At 48.2% G+C, this 27,874-nt stretch overlaps 1 protein-coding gene across 11 annotated transcripts; it reads left to right on the forward strand.

Moving 5' to 3' along the window:
- Positions 1-27,556, forward strand: Ppcdc (phosphopantothenoylcysteine decarboxylase). 11 transcript variants are annotated; one of them, XM_041647477.1, is made up of 8 exons: positions 1-56; positions 2,449-2,512; positions 5,027-5,208; positions 20,605-20,700; positions 21,554-21,682; positions 22,059-22,134; positions 26,306-26,474; positions 26,873-27,556. In XM_041647477.1, exons 3-8 carry the CDS (start codon positions 5,074-5,076, stop codon positions 27,012-27,014), a joined length of 747 nt encoding a protein of 248 aa, XP_041503411.1. In that variant the 5' UTR covers positions 1-56; positions 2,449-2,512; positions 5,027-5,073; the 3' UTR covers positions 27,015-27,556. The 11 variants fall into 11 exon arrangements, with proteins under 11 accessions (XP_041503411.1, XP_041503413.1, XP_041503409.1 ...); XM_041647479.1 differs by having other exon boundaries at positions 10-56; positions 5,049-5,208; XM_041647475.1 differs by lacking the exon at positions 1-56 and adding an exon at positions 119-137 and having other exon boundaries at positions 5,049-5,208.
- Positions 27,557-27,874: the final 318 nt, after the last annotated feature.

The following is a 27,874-nucleotide window of genomic DNA, read 5'->3' on the forward strand; positions in this document are numbered from 1 at the left end:
AGAGACAGAGGGTAAGGGAGCCTAGATACCGCGATACTTGGGAGAAGCTGGAGCCGGTGAGCCATGGAAGGGGCTGGAAAGCCATGTCCCTGGGTCCCGCGTTGGTGTGGCGGTGGGCGACTCCCCTCTGACTATGGGTCCGAGTGAGGGTCTTCGTATTATGTGTGTAATGTGGGGCCACGGGTGTGACCTCGAGCTCAGAGTTGGGGGTTAGCAGCTGCACCTGTGCCCGCTGACGTGCTCCATCCTTGACCAGAGTTGATCTAAAAGTTTAAAGGCGACGCAGTCAGAACACCCACACTTGACGCTTGCCTTTGAAAAACTGCAGCATAAGCTGCCTCCAAAGAGACTTAGGAGCGTCCCGAAGTGCAAGCTTTTTTAAAAAATGACACTTATTTTGAAGGAGGGTTGCTATCACGGCGTGCTTGTGGAGGTCATAGGACAACTTGCGGGACTCAGTTCCACTGTGTAAGTCCCGGCATTTATATCCAGGGCCTCAGGCTTGGCTGCAAGCTACCTTACTGAGCCAACTTGCCTCAAACTGTGTTTTAAGTCAATAAACTAGAGAAAGGAAAACCCTGAGTGTTTAGCTGCTTAATCCCTAAACGTACCAAGCGGCATTTAAAAATTAGAATGAGGGCAGTTTTTGTCCGAAAAAAAAAAATCCGGATTACTGACCATTGGAATATTGGAAGTCAGAACTAGAAAATGGGCAGGAGAGATTCCCAGCTTCAGGAAGTGTGGGTGCTGGTGGTGTGTCCTCAAGAGGTGCCCAGATGGAACGGCAGGAGCCTTAGAGCCAAACACGCCTACTTCTGGTTTGAGGGAAGTCCATTAGAATGCCAACCTTTTGACTGAACGAGCATTCCTTGCTCTTCCTACTGTTGTAAAATGGGTTTAGGTGCCAGGTGGTATGGGTTTTGGTGTAGGGTGGTGACATTTTCCTGGCTACATTTTTGCCCATTTTGTTACTGGCAGATGTCCATGAAACTTTAAACTTTGAGCTTGACTAAATGAGAGGAGACTTACAAGTCACACAGAGGTTCCCCCCCCCCTCGTGTGTGTGTGTGTGTGTGTGTAGCCCAGAATGCACTATGTAGACCACACTGATCTTGAACTCATGTCTTGAAATCTGTCCGCTTCTTCACAAGTGCCAGGATCAAAGGCATGTGCCATCAAACCCCACTTTTTCTTGAATATGCATAAGAGTAAGTGTAAGTTCGTGCCACGTTCTGTGGTTATAATACAGGTCAAGTAAAAATATAAAAAAGTGTTTTATGCATATGCCGCTTAAAATAAAAGCTGGTCTAGCAATAAACTGTAGCCAGCACATTGGTAATAGAGGCATCTCCCTGTACCTTTACCTCAGCCTATGAAGGGTGGAAAGAAAAATTAACCCTAAGTTCAAGGATAGCCAAGAGTAACTCAAGTTTGACTCTAGAGGTTTAAGCAGAACATTGAACCATAGGACAATAAAAGCTTGTCTTTTGAGTTTTCTCTCGGGAGGGTAAGTGGTGGTGGGAGAGAATTAGAGTGGTCAGCTCCTGGACATGTCTGAACAAGCATGGTACTTAGGTCAGGGAACACAGACATGCACTGACTTGTCTGTTCAAACCAATGAACTCGGTGTTTAGGATGGAGGGTTAGCTATCCTAACTGCCCTCCGGAGCTTGTGCTGGAAGACTTGTGCTCCGAAGCCTCAGAAGGTTCATCACCAACCAGCTAGGAAGACATACAAAAAGATCCATTTTAAAGTGTAGAAAAGAGTTTCTCGTGTTACTGTGTTTCAGGGGTTACATTTATTATGTAAGTGGCGGATTTTTCCCTCTTTCTGAAGGGTAGAGAAAGTGCAGGTTTCTGGCTGTGGCTCTCCTGCATGGCTGACCGCCCTGGTCCCTGAGCTCAGCCTGTTTGTAGTGACCTGCTGCCTGCTTGTCCTCTCTTCTCTGCTGCTCACAGTTCCTATGAGTGGCAGGAGATAGGGAAGTGAGGTGCTGCCTGCAGTCACCCCAACTGTTGATGAATAAAAATTTAAAAAGTCTTTAATAGAATCTGGGTGGAGGAAGAGATTTAATTGGCTTAGAATTTGATCTTAGCAAACCCTTGCCAACTGTCACTCCCCCTGGGACCCTGAGTTTGAACATATTTGACCTCACTTCCAAATATCGGTTAAATAATCTAGTTTCTATTCTTCAATTATAAATCAGTCTCTCTCTGCTGCCGCCTCCCCCGTACCCCCAGAAGAATGGCTTTGGTCCTGAGCAAAGCTTGGCTAGCAGATCAGGCAGTGTATCTTGGGCCACAGTGCCTGCTGTGGGGAACAGTTGGATGAGCAGGGCAGAGTCCGGCCTGTAGTTTAATTGACAACTTTATGGAACATGACCCTTGGGAATTTTATCTTGTGAGGTTCACAGACTGCAGAGATGAAATTGTGCTTCTGTTTTGTAGGACTCTTCCTGTTCTTGTGCCATTTGGCTGAAGTAGGACGGAGTCAGGGTTTGAGGACTGACAGGTAAGATTTGCTGGAGAATCAAGAACGTGCTTCTCATGGAACTGGGCTACTCCTGTAGAGGACCCGAGTTCATCCCTATCCCTTGTGTGCACACCCATGCCAGGCAGCTCAGAACTGCCCCAAATCCAAGATGACCGGATGCCCCTGGCCTCCGCGAGCGTCTGCACTCAAGTGTACAGAGTCACATATGTCCATAAAATTAAAAATAATTAGCAACAATAAAAAACCCAAAGTGTCTCTCACCCGCTTTGATGTGTTCTGGGGAGCTGGCTAGTGGGTTCCATGGACTTTGTCAGTTGTCAACAGTGTGCGGAGGGAGACTTTTTGGTGGACTCATTTTTCTAACAAGCCTGGTCCTGGTCAAGGTTCCAAATTACAGAAAAGATTCAAAGTGCTGTCGGCAGGGTGTGGGGGCGGAGGTCTCCGTGTTGTCCTCTTAGCCTGAGGACTTGTTTCCTCAGGCTCTTTCAAAGCTACAGCAGGAACTTCTCTAAATCTCTATTCCTCAAAAGGACTCAAGATTCAGGGCTTGAGGTGGAATCCTGCTCCCCAGAGGCTGAATAGCAAGCAGCTCGTCTCAGAGTTTCCCAAGTTCTCTCACTCCTTCTCATACCTCCTTATTAACCCTTCTCCACCTGGCTCCTCCCTACAACTTCCTGTGTCAGCTAGTTGCTGACGTAGCCTCCTGACCACAGGTGAATTTTATTTAATCAAACAAATCTTTGCATCATCAAACACATGTTCCAGAGCATAAACAAAAGTAACACACCTTAAAATAATATTCTACAACAGCTTGGTGATTAAGAGAGCATATACTTCTCTTGCAGAGGACCTGGGTTCGATTCCCTAGACCCACATGGCAACTCCTAACCATCTGTAACTCCAGTTCCAGGGGATCTGACATGCTCTTCTGGCCTCTGTGGGCACTGTACACAACTGATGCACAGACATACATGCAGTCAGAATACCTGATGGTAACACATAAAACACACATAAACAGTAAATATGTAAATAATGCAAATCTTTAAAAATGCTGGCAGGTTGAACTTTAGGGGTGGGAATTGTACTCAGGGAACCAGTCTGTGCTTAATCCCTTTGAGAAGAGTACCTCAGCTCTTAGGGTATATGCCTGAATGTTATAGGCAAATGCCAAACAGAGAGGCGCCTATGGGTATCCAGGCATGGAGGGAGCTAGAGCTACTAGGTTCTCCTTCCATGCCGATCTTGCCCTTTTGGAGAACATCTTCTAGGGTTTTCTGTCTCATAAAAAGAGCCAGTTATCTCTGTCTTTTGCATTTACTCAGGTTGTACTGGAGGACACTTCAGAAATCAGCTGTCCCTAGCCCTATATAAACAGAGTTTTGAGGAGGGGATGATTCTGATCCAAGGCCATACGCTGGGTCAGGAGTGCAACCTTGGGCAGGACCTAAGACTCCTGCTTCACAGGGCAGGTTCTGCATGTAATTCATTCAGCAGATACTGAAGATTAAAGTGAGGGGAGTGGTGGTTGGTGATTCATCTGCTCATATTTTGGGAAATTGTTGGTAGGGGAGAGGCGAAGGAAACTGATGTATAAATCGAGTGAGAAATCATTGGATAGGTTCACTCTAGAAACGCTCCAGCTCCAGCTCATCCCCAGAGTCTCTAAAGGCAGCTGCCCTCCACCCATCTCTGCCCAGAGTCAGCCCTCAGTGGTGGTGGCTGACGGAGTGAGGTGTGCTGGGCCAGCCGCCAGAGCACAGGCTTCAGTGTGTGCAGCAGCCCAGCATCACAAGCACCTGCCAGAGGAGGAGCCCAGCCAGCTGCTCCCGCGGAGTGGTCTGCTGCCTTGTGTTTGGCTCGTAGAAATCAATCTGCAGGTTGTTGCTCAGCCTGGTCCACAAATATGGGACAGGATTCCAGAACAAGTCTCTTGGCTGCAGAAGCACCCTTCTTGCCTATGGTTCCACTCACTAGCGTCTTTGGACCTCATCCTCTTTCCAGCCCCTTCAGCAGCCTGCCAGGCCCACTGTAGTAACTCCCCACTCTCCACCACTAGCCACGGTTCCCTCACATTGCCAGCTCCACTGCCATCTTTCTCATAGCAAAGCGCCAGGTTCTCACCACCCTTGACATTCTGGCCCAGATCTGATCATGCAGCCTGTCTGGCTCTTCCTAACCCCCTCATGACTCTTCAGCTTCTCTCTTAACCTATACCTTCTTTCCAGACCCTCTGTTCTCCTTCAGACCTCTTCACTAGGCAGGGTTATTCCTTCTGAAGTAATTTCTTTCTGTCTGAGAAAATGCTTGTCCTTCAGGAATCAGCCGGAATGGCATCTTTATGTGACATAATCTCTGGCACAGTCACTGGCAGCCATGGCACAGGTATAGCGCATACAGCATTGTATGGAGAGGAGGCCTGACTTGATCATCACACACTTTTCTCCCAGAAGCTGGGAGATCGTCTAGGGCATAGCACAAGCTGCATGTTATATGACTGTGTGAACGGAAAGGAAGCCCTTTATTCTGTTTTAGATTCTAAACCTGGACTTTCTAGCTCCCAGAAAGCCACCAGATGCCACATGGAACCAAGGGCCCCATGCCCAGCTGCCATACCCTCAATGGAGAGAAAGTTCCATGTTCTTGTCGGGGTCACTGGAAGCGTTGCTGCCCTGAAGCTGCCTCTCCTGGTGTCAAAGCTTTTGGACATTCCTGGGGTGAGTATCTTCTCAAGGCAGGTGTAGTGGCTTCTGGCGCTAGGGAGTCAGTGCTCCTGAGCCAACGCACTGCTGTAGGGATGTTCTTTTCCTAGCCCTGGGGTGTGCTGGGGGCAGGACACACAGGAGATGGGCATGTACAAGGTAAGGAGAAGGTAGATTAAATGAGATAGCAGGGGTGGGGGCAGAGCATGAGAAGACAGCGAAAGGGAGTGAGTGGAGAGTTCGGATCCCATATACTGACCCTAAAGAGTCGTGAAGTCCTGTGGAAGGAGAGTGCTCTGGAGAAGGGCAGAGAGTTTCCGCACGCCCTGCTCCCTGCTCCCATTTTCTTTTTTAAATTGTTTTTTTATTGAGCTATATATTTTTCTCCTCTCCCCTCTCCTCTTACCCTCTCCTATGATCCCCATGCTCCCAATTTACTCAGGAGATACTGTCTTTGTCTACTTCCCATGTAGATTAGATCATTAGATCTCTTAGGGTCCTCATTATTGTCTAGGTTCTCTGGGGTTATGGACTATAGGCTGGTTTTTCTTTGCTTTATGTCTAAAAGCCATTTATGAGTGATTACATATATTTGTCTTTCTAGGTCAGGCTCACCTCACTCAATATGATGTTTTTAGACCCATCCATTTGCCCTCAAATTTCAGGATGTCATTATTTTTTTTCCGCTGTGTAGTGATCCATTGTGTAAATGGATCACATTTTTCTTATCCATTCTTCCATTGAGGGGCTTTTTAGGTTGTTTCCAGGTTCTGGCTATGACAAAGTTTGCTGCTGTGAACATAGTTGAGCACATGTCCTTGTGGTATGATTGAGCATCCTTTGGATATATACCCAAAAGTGGTATTGCTGGGTCTTGAGGAAGGTTGTTTCCTAATTTTCTGAGAAATGGCTGCACTGATTTCCAAAGTGGCTGTACCAGTTTGCACTCCCACCAGCAATGCAGAAGTGTTCCCTTTTCCCCACAAACTCTCCAGCATAAGTTGTCATCAGAATTTTTGATCTTGGCCATTCTTACAAGTGTAAGGTGGAATCTTAGAGTTGTTTTGATTTGCATTTCTCTGATGACTAAGGATGTTGAACATTTCCTTAAGTGTCTTTCAGCCATTTTAGATTCCTCTGTTGAGAGTTCTCTGTTTAGGTCTGTACCCCTTTTTTAAAAATTGGATTATTTGTTCTTTTGATGATCAGTTTCTTTAGTTCTTTGTGTATTTTAGAGATCAGCCCTTTGTCTGATGTGGGGCTGATGAAGATCATTTTCCATTCTGTAGGCTGCCATTTTGTCTTGTTGACTGTCCTTTGCTTTACAGAAGGTCCCATTTATTGTTTCTCTCAGTGTCTGTGCTGCTGGGGTTCTATTTAGGAAGTGGTCTCCTGTGCCAATGTGTTCAAATGTACTTCCCACTTTCTCTTCTATGTTGCTCCCATTTTCATTCCTCCCTGAACTCCTGGGCTTTGCTCTCCATTATGTCAGATGCGCTGCTTGTCCGTCAAATGCAGAAAGCCTCAGGGGACGTTCATTGCCTGAACTTCTTGTTTTGAACCTCGTTCCCTCTGGTGCTCAGAGATAGTGATAGAGCGGGAGATTTTTCTCCCTCAGTTCTTGGCCAGTTTTGATTAGTTTTATATATTAATATTCAGGAGCAGAGATTCAAAGACTGAAATACTGTCAGCTGCAGTAGGTGGACGGCTCTCTCCGCTAGAATCCCCTGTCCATGCAGCCTCCTGCTGTTCCTGTGTTCCACCTAATGCCCATTGCTTTGGGTTGGCCCTTGCCTGTAACTGCCCTTCTTGTCACCAAGTCTACAAACCCTCGCTCACACACCTTCTGTCGGTCCCAACCTGGTGGCTTTATTCTCCTTTAAACTCATTTGACATAAGGCCATAGGCTGCTCTGGCACTGCTTGTGTTCATCCAACACTAGTTTTGTGGGGCACACATTGTTAAGACATGGAGAGATTCATTTTCCTTGTGTCTGCATAGGCCCTGAAGTGGGGCCACTTAGTGGCTGTGTCTTGCATGTCCAGCAGAGGGAGCTCCTCTCACACAGATGACAGTTGTGGGGCCTTGTGGGTGGGGAGGACTGGAAAGGCTTGTTTCTTTACTTTCTACTAACTTCTACCCAGAATGTCACCTCCTCTCTCTAAGTCCCTCCCTCCCCCAGGCTGAAATAAGTGAAGAAGATGCCAACCATGCCACAGTCAGGAATAGGGAGAATCTCATGGCCGCCCTCTGCCTCATGAGCCCAGAGCTTTTGGTAGGAGCTGATTAGCAAGAGCCTGGAGAGCAGGAGGCCTGGGAAGGGGTTCTGACGCAGTCACCACCCCCTGGGGAGAGAGGGACTCAGAATAGTTCCTTTTCCCACAGCCCTAGAGCAAGTGAGTTTCCTGGTAGAAGGATGGGGGTAGGGAGACCTATCCCAGGAAACAGATGGGCAGCCTCAGAGCACAAGGGAATGGCAACTCCACCACTTCCTCCCAGCCCACGCAGTGTGGGGGTGTGAGGAAAGGGCTGCCTGCTGGGTGGTGGCTCCACCCACCCACCCCAGACTTTTTTAGCCTGGGCTCTTGGGAGGGAGGACAGGCTATGTCTGGAGCAGGCCTTGGCCGCTCTTTCTCTGGCCAACTGAGGCAGCCAGAGGGCACCAACTGTGGAGGCCTCCCTGTCACTGACTTGACTCAGAGCCTGCCTTTCTTGTTCCAAGTAGGGATGAGTCCTCCTGCCTATCCCCCAGGTGTGGAGGGGGAAGGCAGATGACACAGTGACAGCAACTTGGCTCAGGGCTTGGCACGTGGAAGCACTTAACAGTGTGTGCTTCCTGTCTGGCACCCCTCCTCTGCGCTATGTCACAGCCTTTGGGCCATCAAATGGCTTGAGGTATTGAGGTTGTTGAGACACCAACATGGGAAAAGCCCTTGAAACTACAGCCCCTTTTTGTATGTGAGGGTCCCTATGTCCTCATCCTGAAGATTGGCAGCTGGCTAAAGTTAGCTTTGCCCATGGGGCTTTGTGAGGTATTGGTAACCAGGGGTAGACCCTAGTTTGTGTGGTGGCTACTTTCCTCCCTTCTCAGCACTCCTTCGTCCAGTTTCTTCCCTGGGGTATTGAGCTTCCCAGTGCCCCTTTACAGCGGATTCCCTTGGAGCAGCCCCCTCAGCTCTTTACTGGGTTGATCACTCATATGAAGAATGCTGTCTCCGGTTCTCTTGAGGACAACCAGCTTGTGAATAGACAGTAAGCATCTGAGTATACGGGTTGCAGGTGGCTGGGACATTCTGCATACATCCCTGGCATGCAGGCATACACAGATGTCCTGGAAGAGCCGCTGGCCTGGAGGCTGTGCTGTCACCCCACAGCAGGTCAGAGAGATGTGAGGGCCTTTGGCAAGTGGAGTAAGCAGGCATAAGTGGTGGACTTGCATAAGCAATTGAGAGGAGTCACCAGCAAAGCCCAGGCACCTTTTTGTGAAGCCAGGATAAGACAGCAGGGAGTGGGAGGAGAGGCTGAGCCAGACCTGGTAGCACACACCTGTAGTCTGAGTACTTGGGGGGAGGCAGGAGGAACAGGAATTGTCTTCAGCTGCAGGAGACCCTGCCTCAAAAAAAAAATAATAATAAAATAAGGTCTAGAAATGGTAGCTCAGGTGGATGCCTAGCATGCAGAGAGTTTTGGGATTGCGATCTCCAGCACCACGTAAACCAAGAGTGGTGGTGCAAGCCTGTAACCCTAGCACAGAGGCAGGAAGACCAGAAGTTCATGATCCTCCTCAGCTACATGTCCAGTTTGAGGCCAGTCTGGCCTATGTAAGACCCTGTCTCAAAAGGAAAAAAAAATACGAGGGAAGAGGCACAGAGGTTTCCTCACCCCGGGACTCTGCTGCTTGCTGTCTTTGTCTTCTTTCTTAGCCTTCATCATTTTATCCATGCAGTAGAGAGAAGGCAGGCTTGCAGGAGATCTGTTCTGGGGGTCTTTTTAACTCTGGCATTGGAAGATTCTAGACACAAAAGCGGAAGGGACTAGGACCCAAAGGCCATCTAGGAGAATGTTTTGTAACTCCATAACTATTATATATGGGGACAGCATTTTCATCCAGGTTGTCAACTCAGTGTTTACACCTTGTGGGCAAGTGTGGCCTGAACCGGGAAGAGAAGACAGCACCAGAGTTACTTTTCAGGGCAGGTGGCAGCAGGACTGAGGACAGAGGGAGGGAGTTGGTAGCCTTTGGGTTTACAGAAAGGTAAGTTTCTAGCATTTCCATCAGGACACCCAGGGCTGAAGATGAGGATGGAGGGCCGTATGAAGTTGATTCTGCTTTTCCATTTAGTTTGTTGAAATACAGAAAAATTTAAATGTTCATAGCCTTTATTTCACTCCTAGAATTAAATCCTGTGGTTGCAAAAGTTCACTGATATATAAGGATGCTCGTTATAGCATTGTTGATGAGTTGAAAACAAACCCTGAGTCCAGCAGTACAGAGTCTAGTGTACTCATGGTGCAGCCTCTCAGAGGGTTACTCAAGTGGATGGGAGCAATGAAGTGATCCCTTCCTACTAGTGTGGGGCATCCTAAGGATGGGAGGAGCAGAACAGGATTGGGCTATGGCCCACCTGTAACCTTAAGTGGTTCTATATACAGCCTGTTCCAGGAACAGAAATCATGCCTTTGTCTCAAAAAGTTAATAAGCAGTTATCTTGCAACCCTACCTTTGTTCCGAAAGGATTGTTATGACTACCTTATTATGACTACCTGTTATTAGAGCCACCTGCAACCATACCTTTGTTTCAGGTCGTTACTACTAACATGCTATGATGTTCTGCTCCCGTAACCCCACCTGTTTTGCCCACCAAATCCCCCATTGGAAACTCCCTACCCCTGAGCTACAAAAGCCTTGTCTTCCTCACATCTAATTCTGACATCTTAAACCCTGCCTTAGAGGGAGGCTGCCCATGTACATGAAAAAAAAGCTTGCTTTCATAGTTGTTGCTTTAATTTTGTCCTGATGATTTGGTTCGGTGGTCTTTCTCCTCATGTCTTTGGGACTAGCAATGGCTCAGTGGTTAAGAGTGTATATTGCTCTTCCAGAGGACCTGAGTTTGTTTCCTTGTTGGGAAACTAACTCCAGCTCCTGGGGATCAGATCAGACCTCTGAATCCCCAGAGATTCACACACACACACACACACACACCAATTAAAACTTAAAAAACGGTTTATTTATTTTATGTATATGAATGCTCCATCTGCATGTATGGCCTGCTGGTCAGAAGAGGGCATCAGATCCCATTGTAGATGGCTGTGAGCCACCATGTTGTTGCTGGGAATTGAACCTAGGGCCTCTGGAAGAATAGCCATTGAGCCATCTCTCCAGCTCCAACAATTAAAACTTTAAAAATAAAATATTTAGCTGGGTGGTGGTGGCACATGCCTTTAATCCTAGCGCTCAGGTGATGGAGGTGGGTCTTGTATCTTACCTGTTGCTTTCATCGGTTAACTAATAAAGAAAACTGCTTGACCTGATAGGACAGAAAATTAGGTAGGCGGAGTAGACAGAACAGAATGCTGGGAGAAAGAAGCCGAGTCAGGCAGTCGCCATGATTCTCCTACTCCAGACAGACGCAGGTTAAGATCTTTCCTGGTAAGCCAGCTCGTGGTGCTACACAGAATATTAGAAAAGGGTTAGATCAATATGTAAAAACTAGCCAATAAGAAGTTAAAACTAATGGGCCAAGCAGTGTTTAAAAGAATACAGTTTCCGTGTAATTATTTCGGGTATAAAGCTAGCCGTGCGGGCGACCGGACACCAGGAATGTAGCCCGCAGCTCCTACAACACTTAGGAGACAGAGGCAGGTGATGAGTCTCCAAGTTCGAGGCCAGCCAGGCATACAGAATGAGTTCCAGGACAGTCAGGGCTACACAGAAAAACCCTACTTGAAAAAAAAAAAGCCGGGCGATGGTGGCGCACGCCTTTAATCCCAGCACTCGGGAGGCAGAGGCAGGCGGATCTCTGTGAGTTCGAAACCAGCCTGGTCTACTGAGCTAGCTCCAGGACAGGCTCCAAAGCTACAGAGAAACCCAGTCTCGAAAAACAAAACAAAACAAAACAAAAAAAACCAAAAATTTAAAAAGTGACAGGCCAGGTGAGATGGCCCAACAACACAAGATGATACCCTTGAGTTCAGTCCTCCTATAAAGATGGAAGGAAAGAATCAACTCTGAAAAGTCCTCTGACCACACATATATACCAAGGCATACCCACACCCCTAATAAATAAAACAAGTTTTAAATGACGGGAATTTGAATCGAGATCTATGACATTTCATGTATTATTTTCATAATTGGGTACACCAACCTGTGCAATGCCTATGGCTGCCTCTGAGCTTGTCAGTTGGGACAATGTTCAGAGTTCCCAGCCCATTCTAGAAAACATTTGTTGACTCTGAATAAATGTCATATGGTGCCTCTGTTTTATCTCTAAGACTACCTGCAGGTTTCCCTTTGGAGGTACTCGTGGAGAGAGATGGGCTTCATTTTGTATCATTCAGTTAGACTTTTGTTTACTAACCTGTGTATATACTTTTATTCTTTAAGACAGTGAAGGTTGAGGTAGGTGGGGTATATTATGGAATATTCTTTTTGTTCTTCCTTTAAGATTTTTGAAAAATCTTACATTTATTTGTGTTTGTGTGTGTGCACATATATGTGCTAGTGTGCATGTGCCACCGTGTCTGTGTGCAAGCCTGTTGACAACTCGCAGGAGTGGATTCTTTACTTTTAGAATGACGGTCCTAGGAATTAAACTCAAGTCATCAGCCTTGGCCCATTGGCCCTATGCTTATATTTATTTATAAATCTATGTATTTATTGAGGCAGATTCTTGCTATGTAGCTCAGAATGGCATTGATGGCTTGAATTGCAGGACTGTGCCGTGAAGCTCTGCTTTTTTTTAGTGTTCGTCAAGGAGAGGTGAGTAGGAGAAACCAGGCTTGGCTTGGGTTCTTCCTTCTTTCTAGTTAATTTCCAGGTGGCAGCCACCTGTGGTCTTGGTATGGAAACTCTGAGACCTATATTTGTGCCTCAGCTAGCTTGGCTGGCCCCTACTTCCTCTACTTGCAGGCTTCTCACCCACAGTTCTAGGGAGCGAACTCCATGGGCATGGGTGGCAGCCACCTCTGGGCTTAGGCAGAGTGTCCTGTATTCTGAGACCCTTCTTTGATAGGGAAAACCCATACAGATGTGGTTTGATCTTTAGCAGTTTTCCTGTCTTGGGGAAGGGCACAGCAGGATTGGTGTCACGGGGCCGGCAGATACGACTGTGAAATAGGCAAGCAAGAGACTGTTTGCCTCAGAGCTTCCTGGGTTAAAGAAAAGGGCCATCAAAGGACTGGGTTGTCCCAGTGGGCTGGAAGACCCCCTCAGAAGCCGTGTCAGAGAGGATCTTACCCTGCCTGAGACCTCTTAGTGAGTAAGGTGCCAGAAAAGACTAGTTTCCTGATTCCTGTCATGAGTGAACTTGGAGAGCTCAGATCTCAACCATGGGTTTTCTCTACTTGAACTCAGGAAGTTGTAAACTAGCCTCTGCCTGTCAGAATTGCATATGCTGCACCTCCTTGCTCAGCTAAGCTGCAATGAGGGCTTTGGCCACCGTGGCCTTTGTATGGTAAGCTCAGTAAATACTTGGTGAGGCCTCTCTCCTTGTGAGAGATGAGCATGCTTTGTTCATGAGGGCCACCTCTTCTCCTCCATAACCCTGTCTCCTATGTGCCAACTACTGTTCTGGACATCAAGAGTCCTTTTTCCTCAAGTATATCTGCCACTCTTATCCCTGGGTAGTGCCAGCTTGTCTGACCACCAGACCATAGGCATAGATTTAGAACATACCGGGTCAATACCGATTGACCCAGTGGCAGGGTCCTTCACTGCATGTGCCAACCAAGAGGCCCAATGCTAAAACTCTGATGTGTTGTCTTCATCCCAGGGTAAGTATATGACAGATGTTGTTGGAGTGGACTGTTCCCATATTCTCAGGCATTAAAGTATCTGTTGGTGGGGCTGTTCAGCCAGTGTAAGAAGTCTTGCTGGAGGAACTGTGTCACTAGAGGTTGGCTTTAAGAATTCAAAGATTCACATCCTTCTCTGTTTGCTCTCTCTGCTGCCTGCTTGTGACTTAAGATGCGAGCTCTCAGTTTGCTATTCCAGTTGCCTGCCAGCCTGCTGCTACTCTTCCCCACAGTAATGGTGATGCACTCTTTATTCCTCTGAAAACATAAGCCCAAATAAACCCTTCCTCCTCTAAGTTGCCTTGGTCATAGTGGTTTTACCACAGCAGCAGAAAAGTAGCTCCTACAGCAGGCATTTTCTCATTAAAGTCCTTGGTTCCTGTGGGGACATCATCACATGTAGCTAGAAATACCCACTCATCTCTGCCTGCGCAGAGATCTCAAGTACTCAGTGGCCACCAATAACTGGTGGTGACCACACTAGACAGGACTGGTAAGGCATTTCCACTATTGCTGTGAGTTCTTATTGGGTAATGTAGGTTCGTGGCTCTCCGCTAGAGCAGTTGTGTCTCTAGGGAACATTGAACAATGTCCAGAGACAGATTTTGGTTGTCGTAACTAGGGATGGTCATGTTACTGGCTTCTAGTAGAGAACAGGGATAGAGACTCTGACCGTGGGATTTCTCTCACACTGTGACTGGGAAGTATTTCTGTACAGATTTCTTTGATTGCTGTCATAACCTGGACTAGACCAGGGGCCTGAAGCAGAGGTTAGGTATCACTGCAAACTCGGTTTCTATTTCCCATGCCCCGCAATTCTCTAGGATCCCCAGGTTCCAGAATCAGCAGAGAAAAGGAAGCCAGACTTGTGAACTGGTTTCAGGAAGGAATCTCTATAAATGCTAGACAAAATGCAGACAGCTTATGCAATCACGTCTGGCCAGACTTCAGTCACATCACACAAAGAAGTACAGGTTAAAAATACTCAATACAAAACCTAATCTTAAGAGCTATCTCTAGGGGACCAAGCACAGAGCTGCCTCTCAGGAGTTATGCAGTGTGGAGGAAAAGACCTTAATGCCCAGCTTTGTTCCTCTAGGACCCACAGGCTCTTCAGAGAAAGCACTGGGGGCCTCTTTCCTTAGGGCATTTTCTCCACTGCCAGAACTCCTTGGCGTTTGTTGCCTGATGTGCATGACTGAATGAATGAATGAATGAGTGAATTATCTCTTCCTCCCTCCCTCTCCCTCCCTCCCCCCTCTGGTGTGTGTGTGTGTGTGTGTGTGTGTGTGTCTGTGTTTGTGCACATGCTAGAGTGCTGATCCAGAACCTACTCAGCCCTTTGCTCTCAGGACCGTTTGGCTAAGTGAATGAAGATGAACTAACAAAACCACAGGATTGATGAGCCAGATCAAGTGCCATCCCTTTAGAACCAGCCTGGGTTTGCCCAGTAGCACTAGACTTGGGGAAGGGCATGAGGAAGGACCTTCCCGTCATACGTTCTTCCCATCACTCCTTAGGTGAATGCACTGCCCCAGGAGGCTCCCTAGCAGTGGGGCTGTATACCTGGAAGTGTAGTTAGAATGCAAAATCTTGAGGAAAGATCCCAAGCAAAGTTTTTGCTTAGGGTAGGAGGCCTAAAGGATGTCTGAGTGGAGATCCTCAGGAGGTGGTGGGCATGTGCAGAGGCACCATAATGACTCTGAGATACTTTATGGCATGCAGAGAGGAAAGGAAGTGAAGAGCCAGAGAACCCTCTGAACAAGGACAGTACCAATTTGGGAATGTGTCTGAGCTAGCCCTAAGTAGTTTTCCTTAGAGCTGGCAAGAGGCATGGGTATTAGAGTGGAGTCCTTAGAGCTTCAAGAAGCAGCTTTCCTAGAGTAGAGAAAGAAAACTCAGTGTTGAGGATAGGTGGGAAGCTCTTAGAGCTGAAAGCTAAAAGCCCCTTACCACATTGTGTAAGTTTGAGGCTAGTCTGGGCTGCAGGAAACCTTGTCTTAAAACAAGACAGGTGGTGCGTGCCTGAGCTCTAGGCCAGCCAGGACCACACAGTGAGACACTGTCTCACAGAAAATAAAGAAAGAAAGAATGGAGTTCTTTAGTGCTCACTGGGAAAAGGCATGACAGTATCGATTTTATTCATGTCTTAGTGTGTGCATGTACCTGCAGAGGCCAGAAGACACTGGATCCTGTGAAACTGAATTTGCAGATAGTTGTGATATTGTGAGCTGCCAAGAGTACACTGGGAGCCAAACCCAGGTGCTCTGCCAGAGCAGCAAACCCTCCCTTCAGCCCTTTAGTTGTATCTTAGATTCGAGATTTGAGACAGTATTTTTGGGTTTAGGTGTTTGTGGTTTTTTGTTTTGTTTTGTTTTGACCTAAGATTAGAATCTAGGACCTGGGGCTGGAGAGATGGCTCAGTGGTTGGGAGCACTGACTGCTCTTCCAGAGGACCTGGGTTCAATTCCCAGCACCCACATGGCAGCTCACGACTGTCTGAAAATCCAGTTGCAGGGGATCTGACACCTTCACACCAATGCACATAAAATAAAAAGTTAAATAAACCTTTAAAAAAAAATAGAATCTAGGACCTCACACGTGCCAGGTAAGCTCTCTATCACTGGCTGTATTTCCTAGCCCTACATGAGCTCTGTAATGGGTATCTTCCTCAGCCACCTGGAGACAGTGTCAGGCTGTTTATAACCAGTGAGAGAAGCCATTCTTGTTGGGGATATACCTGCTCAAAGGCCTTTGTCGATCCTAAGAACCACAGAAGATGTGTGTGATGGCACAACTATAATCCCAGCATGCAGGAGGATTAGAAATTCGAGTTCATCTTTGGCTACATAGGGAGTTCAAGGCCAGCCTGGGTCAACCTTGTGTCACACACAAAAAGAAGGGTACATTCTTGACTCTCTTCCCTCCTTCCCTTCCCCAAGCGTGTGGGCCTTGTGGAAGGTCTCTTGTCCTTATCAGTGTCTTTGGGGGCCACTGATGGTGGTACAGGCTGAGAGTAGCCATGAGGAGCAGCAGGATTAAGATTTTTGGAGCTGCCATAGTCCAAGCAAGCAAGCAATGAGCCAACTGTGGTAGGTGCAGGGATTTACAGAAAATCCTGAGGGATTACAAGCCTGGATGTGGCCTTAGTAGTAGCATGGATGAGGACTTCGTGAGTTTCTGCCGATTGCAAACGCTGTATCCATTCGTGGGAATCGTGGCTGTAAGATGAGCCACCTGGGGCTTGGTTTGCTTTTGTTCATTTGCTTTTGAGACAGGGTCTTTCTGTATCTCAGGAACTCATGATCCTCCTGCCTCAGCTTTCTGAGCACACTCATTTTCTTTTTTCCTCCTGCGTCTGCTCCTCTGTTTCCCTCCTTCCTTCTTCCCTCCCTCCCCCCTTTTGAGACAGTGTCTCACTGAGCCACAAGCCAGCCTCAAACTCTTGCTCCTCCTCAGCTTTCCAAGTGCTGAGGTTCTGGGCATTGCTGCCACACCTAACTTAACTAAACAGGCTTTTTTATCTGTTTAGTTTTTTTTCTCTTATTTCCTTGTGGAAATTATTGGTCAGACTTAGCCCCCCTGGATTGGCCTTCTGATTGTTTTCATAGTTTTATATTTTTGTTCAAGTATATACCACCATTTCTAGCTTTGCATTGAATTAAAAAAATTGTAAAATTTACTTCTTGACTTCTGAGACAGTCTCACTATGTACACTGGACAGGAACTTGGTCTCTCAGAGATCATATTGCCCAAGTGCTGAGTTGAAGATGTGAGCTGCCATGCTCGGCTGCATTGAAGTTGTATTTCACTATCATTTAAATTTGCTAGAGTTCTTTCTGTTCCCTGAATAGTCCTTTAAAAAAATAGCACTGATAGCTCATCAGTTAAGACTGTGTCTGCTCTTGCAGAGGACCTGGTTTCAATTCTCAGCACCCACATGGTGGCTCACAGCTGTCTGTATTTCCAGTCTAGCGTGTCTGACGCTCTTTTCTAGCGTTTGAAGGCACTGCATGCACATGCCATGGATATACACACAGACAAAACATAGACATAAGCAGAAAGAAAATAGCACTATGTTCTTGTTTCTCGGGTGCCCCCCTCAGCTCTAGCTTTCTCCCTCGTTGTCTGTGAGTTTCTGTTTTCTGTTTAGTTGTTTAATCTTGTTCTCTGACCTGGAGGGTTTTCGTCAAATGGCTGCACCTATTTGGCTGTGAAAATCTGGGTGGAAACTTCTCTCCATTGCCAGCACTCAGCTGGGAGCGAATGATTCTGTCGAGGGTCCTCAGAATTTAATACCTCAAAATTTTCTTCCCCGCAACCCCCTAGTAGTCCCAGGGTCACTTGGGTTTTCCAGAAAAGCCCTCCCAGGTCTCTTGCCTGTAGACACAGTGTGAGGGCTCAGTTAGAGCCTTCCAGTGTCTGAGCATTCTGTGGGTGCACTTCTAGCCCGGGGCTCTGTGGCCTCTGTTTGACAGCTCACCTGGCTGTTAATGTCTGGTTGCTGGGTTGGGATGGAAGCTGGGAGTCTTTAACTGCCCTGTACAGGGTGGAACAGCCCTGAATTCAGCTCTGCCTCTTGCCTGTCCTCCAAGGTACTCTGTTCCTCTGTTCCCCAAGCTGCCCCGCTCCTCTCCTCTGGTGGGCTTGTTTTCAGTGGTGTTGTGGGCTCTTGGTATTTGGTCTTCTAATCTCATCTGCTAATGTTTCCTTCCACTTTAACTTTCCGTAGGTGTGTTGACAAGCCTTAATGGCTGTCATTTCCCTCCTCTGTTCTTGAGAGTTTAATTTACTTTACTTGGCTGAAAGTTTATTTTATTATTATTTTATTTGCAGTATTGGCTATCAAACAAAGGGCTCCCACATGCTAGGCAAACCCTGCCATTAAGCTACACTGCTAGCCCTTTTCTATCCTTTGAGACTAGGTTCCCCAGGGGGCTTCTTAGCCTTCTGCCTTGGGCATCCGAAAAGCTGGGCTTATGGGCATGTACTACTGCACCCAGTTTGAATACGAATGTGATTTATTTTTACATTTTTGTTTATTTGTCGTGTGTGTGCATGCACTGCACGTACGTGGCAGCTTGAGGGAGTCAGTTCTCTTTTCCTACATCAGATTCCAGGGACTGAACTCTAGGTGTAGTGGCAAGTGCCTTTACCTGCTGAGCCATCCTGCCAGCCCAGAAAATGTGTATTTTGATCAGAAGTGTAGGCTATTATATATTTATGTTTATCACATTTAGAATTATGAATTTAGAATCTGGCATCTGTATTTTTCCAGTGTTGGAAATTGAACCAGGGCCTCTACTACTGAGCTTATGCCCTAATCCTCTCCCCCTCCTTTTTATTTACTAGATACAGCCTTGTGTATCCTGGGACGGCCTTGAACTCTATATCATTATTGCCCAAAGTGCCCTGAATTTCTGATCTTCTGTCTCCACCTCCTGAGTGGAGGATTATAGATGTGTGCTACCATGCCTGGCTTTATGCCATGTGGGGATCAAACTTAGGACTCGGTGCCAGTTAGACAAGCGCTCCACCAACTGAGCTACATCCCAGCCCTTCGTAGAGTCTCACTACAAGTAGCCCAGGCTGACCTTGAACTCATATTCCTCTTGTCTTTCCCTTTTGAGTGCTGAGATTGCAGGCACGTGTCCCCACAGGCGGCCATTTCTGTTGTTTTATTTAGTACTTTCTACCTATTACGTGTTCTCTTTGCTGGTTTCCCTTTTCTGTCCTTTTCTTCTCCTGGTTGGGAAGTTATGCATCATTGAGTTCGTTGTCATTCTTCTCCTGTGTAACTAATGAAGCCCACACTTGACCTCCTTACCTTGTGTCCTGAAGACCCTTAGCACAGTCTCTCCCTGCCTTGGTGGATCTGGACTGTATCCATGGCTGCTTTCTGTGGAGAGACGGGCAGCCCTGCTTATTTGCCATTGCCTAGAACTGGCAAGCCTGTTCCTGGGTGTCTTAGAGAGGCCTTCGACTCTCAGTGATGATTTGCTTTAAGGGATATCTGAAGATATCCCTGAGGTTTTTTGTGGGGCTAGGGATGATTGGTAGGAGAAATGAGACAGAAGGGACAGGTCAGTAATTCTTGGAACCCCAGACCTGCAGCTACTACTCAGTTTTCCCTCCGAGACGTCAGCTTTTGACTCCAGTTTTGTTCTCTAGAGTTGTACACAGTATGGTGGGTGCCCCCTGCCCTGTGTGATGGGTAGGAGTGGCGACTAGATTGTGTGTAGAGGCAGCCTTGAGCCCCATCTCCAAGTTCTTATCGAGCAGGAATGTGGATCCAGCGGCGTAGGAGCTTTCAGTATTTGTTGGGTTTTTTTTTTGTTGTTGTTGTTGTTGTTTTGTTTTTGTTTTTGTTTTTTGGTTTTTCTAGACAGGGTTTCTCTGTGGTTTTGGAGCCTGTCCTGGAACTAGCTCTTGTAGACTAGGCTGGTCTCGAACTCAGAGATCCACCTGTCTCTGCCTCCCAAGTGCTGGGATTAAAGGCGTGCGCTATCACCACCCGGCTGCTTTCAGTATTTCTATGGCAGGCAGGAAACAGTTTCCTGTGTGAAATCTTCCATTTGTACATTGGGTGAAACTGCTTATAACCCTGTCCAGGTGTCATGGCTGACTCTGGTCAGACACTGTGGCCTTTGCACAAAGCCCGGGTTGTCAGTGATGCTTTCTGTCACCCTGTCCTAGCCGTCTTCCTGGATGAACTCCTTTCCTGACTCTGGTTTCTCCTAAGGTGTGACTTTCCACTCCCTTCCTCACCCAGTGAAACGTCCTCTTCGTTTGTATCAGTGCATTCCCAGTAATTGACAAGGTGAAGACACACCCATTCTCCCCCACAAGAGGGCACAGACTTTATTTTCCCAGAACCTGTCTGTAACCTGAGGCCCTTTCCCACACCAGGCCTTGTTCCTGAAGTAGGTGAGGGGACTGTGCTCTCACTGGATCGTGGATGCTGACATAGCCTGCATACACCAGCTGTCAGTGCCTTGCTTGCAGCAAGCCAGCTGTTGGCATCGGGCTTGGTCTGTGTCTCCTTGGTTGATCTCTCCTGCCTGTGGTAGGCTTGAGTATTCTCCCATCATCTGCCTCCGGCCCCTACTGCCTGAGTGACAGTGGCTGCGGCTTTATATACTCGAGGCAGTTGGTGACTCATATCTCAGCAGCCCCTTAAATAGGGAAGTGAAATGTGTACACCTGGCAGGGCCTGACCTTTGAGTGACAGCGGAAGTAGCTGTGTAAACATGAAGTTCATTGCTAAGGGGAAGTCTTGTTCACCACCAGGCTAAGGAGAGCATCCGCCTGCACTCGCCCTCTTGTGGCCTCTATGCCTGTGACTCTAGTAACTTTTTTTCTTTCTCTTCTCCCTTCCCTCCACTTTCTTGGTGACAGCTGGAAGTCACAGTGGTAACCACTGAGAGAGCCAAACATTTCTATAGCCCCCAGGATGTTCCTGTCACCCTCTACAGTGATGCTGACGAATGGGAGGTCAGTGCTGGGCCCATTGCTTTTCTTCCAGGAGGACAGAGCTATCTTCCTTCCAGCCTATGTCCTGGCTGCTGGAGCACAGTCTGGGCTCAAGTCAGTGGTCAGGGCCATCTGGGTAGAGGCAATGAGGAAAACATCTGTCTGGTTTCTGGCCTGCGGGAGGCCTGTAGTCCCGCCTTCCTCAGGCCGAGCTCAGCTTTGGCCCAGTGCCTGGGGTTGAGTGTCCTTGTACTTATCTGGGCTGATGAAACCACAGAGGAGCTCTGTTCCCACCACCCTTGTCCATGTGGCTCTCAGCGTCAAGGCTATCCAGAGTGTTTCACTTCCCACGGCCGCTGGCCATGCCTCTGCCCTCCTGCAGAGGGGTGGGCACCAGCTGATTTGCCAGGCGCGCAGTGTGGGCCTCATAGGGCTACCCTGCCAGGCATTTTAAAACATTCCCAGCCTTGAACATTTCTGGCTGGCTTGCCCTCCCGTCCTCCCCTCCCCCTTCATTTCTCATCGCCCCAGAGCCCTACTGGCTTGGACAACCCAAGCATCCGCCTCAAGCAGACAGGCCAGGAGTTCCCTGCCAGATGTCAGTTCTCTTGAAAACCAAACCATAAAGGGAATAAGCTCAGAGAGACAAGGAGCGTTTGTTTCCTCAGGCCTGGTTTCTGTCAAATTGCTGGTTCCATGGCCAATGCTTGCCAGCTTGACTGTGAGAGGGGACAGTGGAAAACTTTGAGGGAGAGCTAGGTGGTTTCCTTGGGTTTCTCTACTTATTGTACCTGGCCTATTTGGCCATCATCCCCTCCCCACACACACACTGAGAGTGACTGGGTTGATGGCCCCCATTGCTTTCTTTTGGCAGATGTGGAAGCGCCGCTCTGACCCAGTTCTCCACATTGACCTGCGAAGGTGGGCTGACCTCATGCTGGTGGCTCCCCTTGATGCCAACACTCTGGGGAAGGTGGCCAGTGGCATCTGTGACAACTTACTTGTGAGTGACTCCCAGTGTCTTTCCTCCCCAGCCTTGCTCCCAGTTTGCTGAGTGGCAGATCTCACTACAGAAGTAAATCTGTTATTATTGGGTGCAGGTCTGTTGAGCAGCCCCTGTCCTGGGCCTTTAGCACAGAGGCTGCAGGGCTGGGTCCAATGGATCGTCTGACTTTGCCAGTGCTATCTGGGGCTGTCCACCTCTCTCCTGCCCTCAGTGGTCAGCCCCTGCTCTCCCATCTTCCCTCACCATAGGCTGCCCTCTGCATGCACCTCCATTGATTTCCATCTGTTCTGCCTTCCCCCCAGAGTCTAGAAACACTGTATACTCTACTAAGAGTGTCTGCTTCCTCATGCATCTCACATGCTTATTTCTCTAGAGTCATTTGAGCCCCAAATCTAAAACCCAATTCTCACGTCTATCAGAGAAAGCTTGGAAAGAAACGGGAAAAAAAGGTGAGAAGCGATTGCCAGGTTGGCTTATGCCGTGAGACTTCTTGGGAGCCGCTCCCTTAGAAAGCATCTGCCTTTCTTTACGTGACCATCCTGAGGTCTTATGGTCAACTCCTCCCTCCATTTCTTGACCTTTCACCTCCCATGTTCTGGGAGCTTATACTGAGGACACAGGGAGCACTTGGCCTGAGAAAGACTTGTGATCACCCATGTAGGCAGGAGGAGTATTCCATGTTGACTGCTATAGTCTTAAAAGACCCCATTAGTTTGTGGAGTGTGCTTGGTGTTGGGCATTAAGTAGGCATTTACTAATACTTCTTGTATGTGGTGGGAAGTAATTTTTCATAAGTATTTTTGTTTGAATTTATTTGTGTGTGTGTGAGTGTGTGAGAGAGAATGCAGACTTCTCTCAAACTTTTGGCAGTCCTCTGCCTCTGCCTTCTGAATACTGGGATTACAGGTGTGTATTACTACACTCAGCTTGTTTTTAGAGTTGAAAAATGGTGAAGAAGGGAATATTGGAGATACATCAGGAGCTTTAGAAGGTCACATATGAAATTAATGTCCTTTCATCTGGGCCTGGTGGCATAAGCCTGTGTAGTCCTGGCAGTTTGAGAGGCTGAGGCAGGAAGATCAAAAATTCAAGGCCTGTGTGGGCTTCAGAACAACTCTTTAAGTAGAAAGTGAAAAGAGGGCTGGAGACGTACGTAGCTCAGTGGCAGAATGCTTGTGTATTGAGTGTGAAACCTCACATTTACTCAGCCCCTGTCTGCTTATTAGGAGCTTTCCAGCTCCTCTTCCGGGAAACTGCTGGTGACTTAAGAACATAGGATGGGAGGAACACCACGCTGATGCTGTGGCCGGGAGCATTTTGGGTAGACAGAGAAGCAGAGCCTGGTACAGTAGGTCCTTGCTGCCCAGAAGGACTGGGCAGCAGGGCACTCAAACAGGTGAGGGAGTTGCTTGGCCATGTACCCCAAATCCCTGGGCTTTCATTGGCAGGTTATCAGCAGCTGATGTGGTAGAACACATCAACCTCAGAGCTGAACCCCAGCCAGCTCTCTTAGGGCTCTTCCTACCCTCTGAAAACTCAGGTCTCCCCTCCTTTTTGTTGTTGTTAGCATTATTGTTACTATATGCCAAGCTTTTTTTTTTTTTTTTTCAAATATAGCCGGTAGCTGAGCTGGAGAGATGATTCAGTGGTTAAGAGAACTAGATGCTCTTCCAGAGGATCCAGGTTTGATTCCCAGCACCCACATGGTGATTCACAACTGTAACAATCTGAGACCCTTCTTTTGGCCTTCATGGTCAGCAGGCACACGTGTAATGTACAAACATACATGCAAGTCAAAATACCCACACACATATAAAACAAATATAATCTCACATAGCCCACTGGCCTTGAAATCCTAATCATCTTTGCTTTCCCTTCCTAAGTGAGGGCCTGGCTCCTACTCCCTATCTTTGAGGTTCTCTTCTTCAGGATTGGCTGAACAGTGGAGCATGTCCCCAAACTAACCAATGTCCTCAAACAGCTTCACCTGAACACAGATGTTTCAGACAATGTCTGGTGTTACGGTTTGAACTGTAAGCATCCTTGGTTGTGGGGCTACCTTCTGCTCAGTGGGTATCTTCTTAGAATCCTGAAAGGAAGCTCAGCCTACTTCCTCTTTCCAAATCGCCTGTCTCCATTGGAAAGGTGCTGGAGAGCAGCTTCCTGTTAACGTCATTCTGCAGTCCTGCTCTCCAGGCCCTCAGCCTCTCTCTCTCTCTCTGTCTCTCTGTCTGTCTCTGTCTCTGTCTCTGTCTCTCTCTCTCTCTCTCTCTCTGCTCTGGCCTCTCTTTCTAAACTGTCAGATCCAGAAAGAGGAGGTGATTCCCCAGGCTTGACAGTCTGGCTCAGTGCAAGTCTCTTGACTAGGATCCAGCCTTCTGCCCTGCCTGAACAGGTTCCCAGGGGCAAGGCTGAGGCACTGAGTGCGGTGCCAGCCACGGCTGTGGGAACCAGTGTCCTCCTCTCCCTTCATACGCTAGTTGCTTTAGAGGAGCTGTGGTTTGTCCAGGACGCGCTGAGCTCCCTGTCAGACACTGGGGAAGCAGTCCTGTCAGAGGAGGTCAGGGTTCTGGCTGTGGGTGGTGCGCTCTACTTTGAGAGTGCTTAGAACCCAGCCCAGTCCCATCCCTACCCTGACACCATCAAGGGCCTCCTCTGGGTTTACAGAAGCTGCATGTGGCACAGAGCCAAGAGGAAGTGTGGATGGAATTGTCCACTCATAGCCAGGTTGTCGTATTGAGAGCAGTTGGTGGGAAACCAACTCTGGTGTCTGGGATGACGCAAGCAACCAGATTCTGAGGCTAATTTTTTTTTTTTTTTTTTTTTTTTGTCCCAGGAGAGGGTAACAGCACTGAGGGACAGGCACTGGCTCTGGTCTGTATATTGCATTGTTCTCTGCTCCCTCCTTCTTTCCCCAAAGGACTTTATTTCTGGGGAGGGGTGTCACAACTACTGTCTCCCCAGGAGCTTTCAGGAGAAGGTGCCTGATGTAGTGGGAGCACAGGAGCTATTTCTTTGGGAGGTGGTCCCTGACCTCCTGAGCCTGTGCCTTTGTTGTAGAGCCGAAACTTAGCACTAGGCCCTCAACTAAGAACTTTGAAAGCTTTCACACTTCCGCTAGGATCTGGGGTACCCACCTCTAATTCCACCACCTAGGAAAACAGGAGACCAAGAGTTCAAGGTCGTCTGTTACATAGCCAGTTCAGAGGCCAACCTGAACTACGCGAGGCTCTGCCTCAAAACATCACTGCCAATACTGCATAGCCATCAAAAGCATTCACATTCTGTTTTAGCTTTATATTTATTTATTTAGACAGGGTTTCTCTAGCCTTTCTGGCCTGGAACTTGCTGTATAGACCAGGCTGGCTTCAAACTCAGAGGGATCAGCGTGCCTCTGTCTCCCTAGAGCTAGGATTAAAGGAGTGTGTCACCATGCTCAGCTTCCTTCCTTCTTTCCTCCCTCCCTCTCTCCTTCCCTCCTTCCCTTCCTCCCAAAAAGGGTTTCTTTGTGTAACCCTGGCTGTCCTGGAACCCACTCTGCAGATCAGACTGGCCTGGAACACAGATATCCGCCTGTCTCTGCCTCCAAGTGCTGGGATTAAAGGTGTGCGCCACCACTGCCTGGCAGCTCTTTCTTAAAAAGAAAAAAAAAAGACAGACAGACAGACAGGGTCCTGGTATATATTCCAGGCTTCAGGCTGTCCCTGAACTTGAGATTCTCTTGCCTCAGCCTGCAGAGGGCTGGGAGTATAAACATATGCCCCCATACCCAGCATTCAACCATAGTTTGATTTCAAGCTTGTATGACTTCAAAGTTCACAACCGAAAGACGCTGAGTTAAATAGGGAGGGAGGGTGGGGGGGGGGAGATAGAGAAGGAGGGAAGAAGAGAGGGAGGGAAGGGGGAAAGACAGGGAGGGAGGATCTTAATTAAGCCCTTTTACAACTTGTCTCCTGTGTGACCTTGGTGTGGTCTAGCTTTGGTAAGTGGGGAGACTGCCCAGTCCAATGAGTTCTTGCGCCAGATCTTGTTTGTACCTAAATGGGCAACTGTTTATCAGTCAGGGAGTTGCAGCTTGCTCATCTGTGAACAGGGACAGGACTTTCCTTATAGGGTTACAGAAAGGATTCTTGAGATATTGGGTGAGAAAAGGTACCACATGTTGGATGTTTTCATTCTCAGGGTTTATTTGACCTAGAAGTAGAGCTGTTGTTGAGGAGAGCACGAACAATCTGGTTCCTGGCCTTCCTGTGAATAGTGAAGCTAGCCTCCTGCCCCTAGGATTGCTTCCCAGCCCTGCAGTTGTGAGCTTGGGTAAAGGCTTAGACTGGTGGGCAAGGAGATTACATACAGAGTGGAGATCTGTTGGAGGTATCGGGGGCATTGTGGGTGCTGACTGAGTATCTCCTGTGTCCAGGACTATGCCAGAGCCTGAAGGGAGATGATGTGGACTAAAGAGACAGCCCCTCCCTGCAAAGGATGCAAGATCAGATCTGTGTAGGTGTGTGACACCCAGCCATCCCTAGTCAACAGCTGTTTTGCTGACTGAGGCTGGAGGACAGTAGGGGACTCGGGTACTGAGGAAGGGTGTTAGGCAGAGCATTCCCCTCTTCTTCACAGACCTGTGTCATCCGGGCCTGGGACCTCACCAAGCCTCTACTCTTCTGCCCCGCCATGAACACCGCCATGTGGGAGCACCCTCTCACCGCACAGCAGGTGGGCATGCTCAAGGCCTTCGGCTATGTGGAGATTCCCTGTGTGAACAAGAAGCTGGTGTGTGGAGACCAAGGTGGGTTTCTTGCCATACTCAGCCCAGAGCTATAGAAGGGGCCCTACTTTGGGGCCACCTTTAGGTTCTATGGTTCAGTGGTTCTCTGGCCCTTGTGACCTTGGATAGAACCATTTTTTGAGCTCAGCTCTCATCTGGCAATGGGAAGAGTGCTAATTCTTGTTTCTCAGGTTCATTAGACTGGAGGAGACAGATGTGTGGAGTGTTGGTAGAGTCCCTCATAGTAGAACAGCACTGCTGTTGGAGTGACCCCAGGGCCTGTCCTGGGATAACTGGGAAGCGGTATGGTGGATCTAGCTCACAGAGCTGGGCTTGGGCTTCCCAGGCCTAGGATGTGGGTGAAGTGCACAGGGGAGATCTGAGTGGCAGCCACAGGCACAGATGAACTTTGCTTCCAGGTCTAGGAGCCATGGCCGAGGTGGAGACCATTGTGGGGAAAGTGAAAGAAGTACTCTTCCAGCGCGGGGGCATCCAGCAGAATTGAACTGGGGTTTCTGTCCTGGTGTCCGTGCACCCAGTGAATTCAGCCTGAGCTGCTGAAGAGGGAAATCACCACAGCATGAAGAGCCTGTGTTCACGAGGAGGGGCTGGTATGCACCTTCTCAGAGCTTCCTGGGGACCGACCTTCTCCAAGTTACACAGAACTACAGACCCAGGTCCTACCTTCTTCCAACCAGGAAATACCTGCTTTCCTGAGGCCCTCCCTTGTCTTCCTGGGATAGGCCCCGAAAGCTGAAGCTGGGCAATCATGTTACTACTGGAAGAATAATCTAATGATTGAGGACCTCCTGCTTAGGCTGAGGCAGGATTGCCACAGCTTTGCAGTTGGCTTGGGCTACAGAGTGAGCCAGGCCCATGAGTGTGACAGCCTATTTCAAAACAAAAGCAACCAGAAGAAACACCATAGCTCAAGATCCCTGGCACAGCAGGCTCCTGATCAGGCCTTGGAAGCTTCCATTCTTTGGTGCCCCGTGTCACACAAAGTCAGGAAGTCTATGAGGTGGCAAGACTCTTCACATTTCCCACAGACTGTACTGGGAGTTGGGGCAGGGATGGTTCTGGGAAATAAAGTGACCTTAGGAGACTCTGTCCTTCTTTACATCCTGTCTGTGGCCTCAGAGGTCGACATGGCCAAGTGAGGACAGAGAAGGTTCTGGGTTCGCCAATGACTAACACTCCCACATCCCTATGCAAGGTCAGAGCTCCTGAAGCGCAGCTTGGGTTCAGGTGACCAGATGTGGACCAGCTGTGGGCCTTGACTGGTCCTCACTTTCCCATCCGTGTGGTAATTCTTTCACAGTGGAACAGTTGACAGGATCAAGTGAGGTGTATGTGAAAGGTACATTGTCTCATATACCCACAGGGGGTACATTGCATGGTTCCAAGCAGATTCCTGAAGC

The sequence above is a fragment of the Microtus oregoni genome, unplaced genomic scaffold (assembly GCF_018167655.1).
Source record: "Microtus oregoni isolate MIOR12 unplaced genomic scaffold, Mior012 000179F_ref0000403, whole genome shotgun sequence".
Taxonomy (NCBI): Eukaryota; Metazoa; Chordata; class Mammalia; order Rodentia; family Cricetidae; genus Microtus; species Microtus oregoni.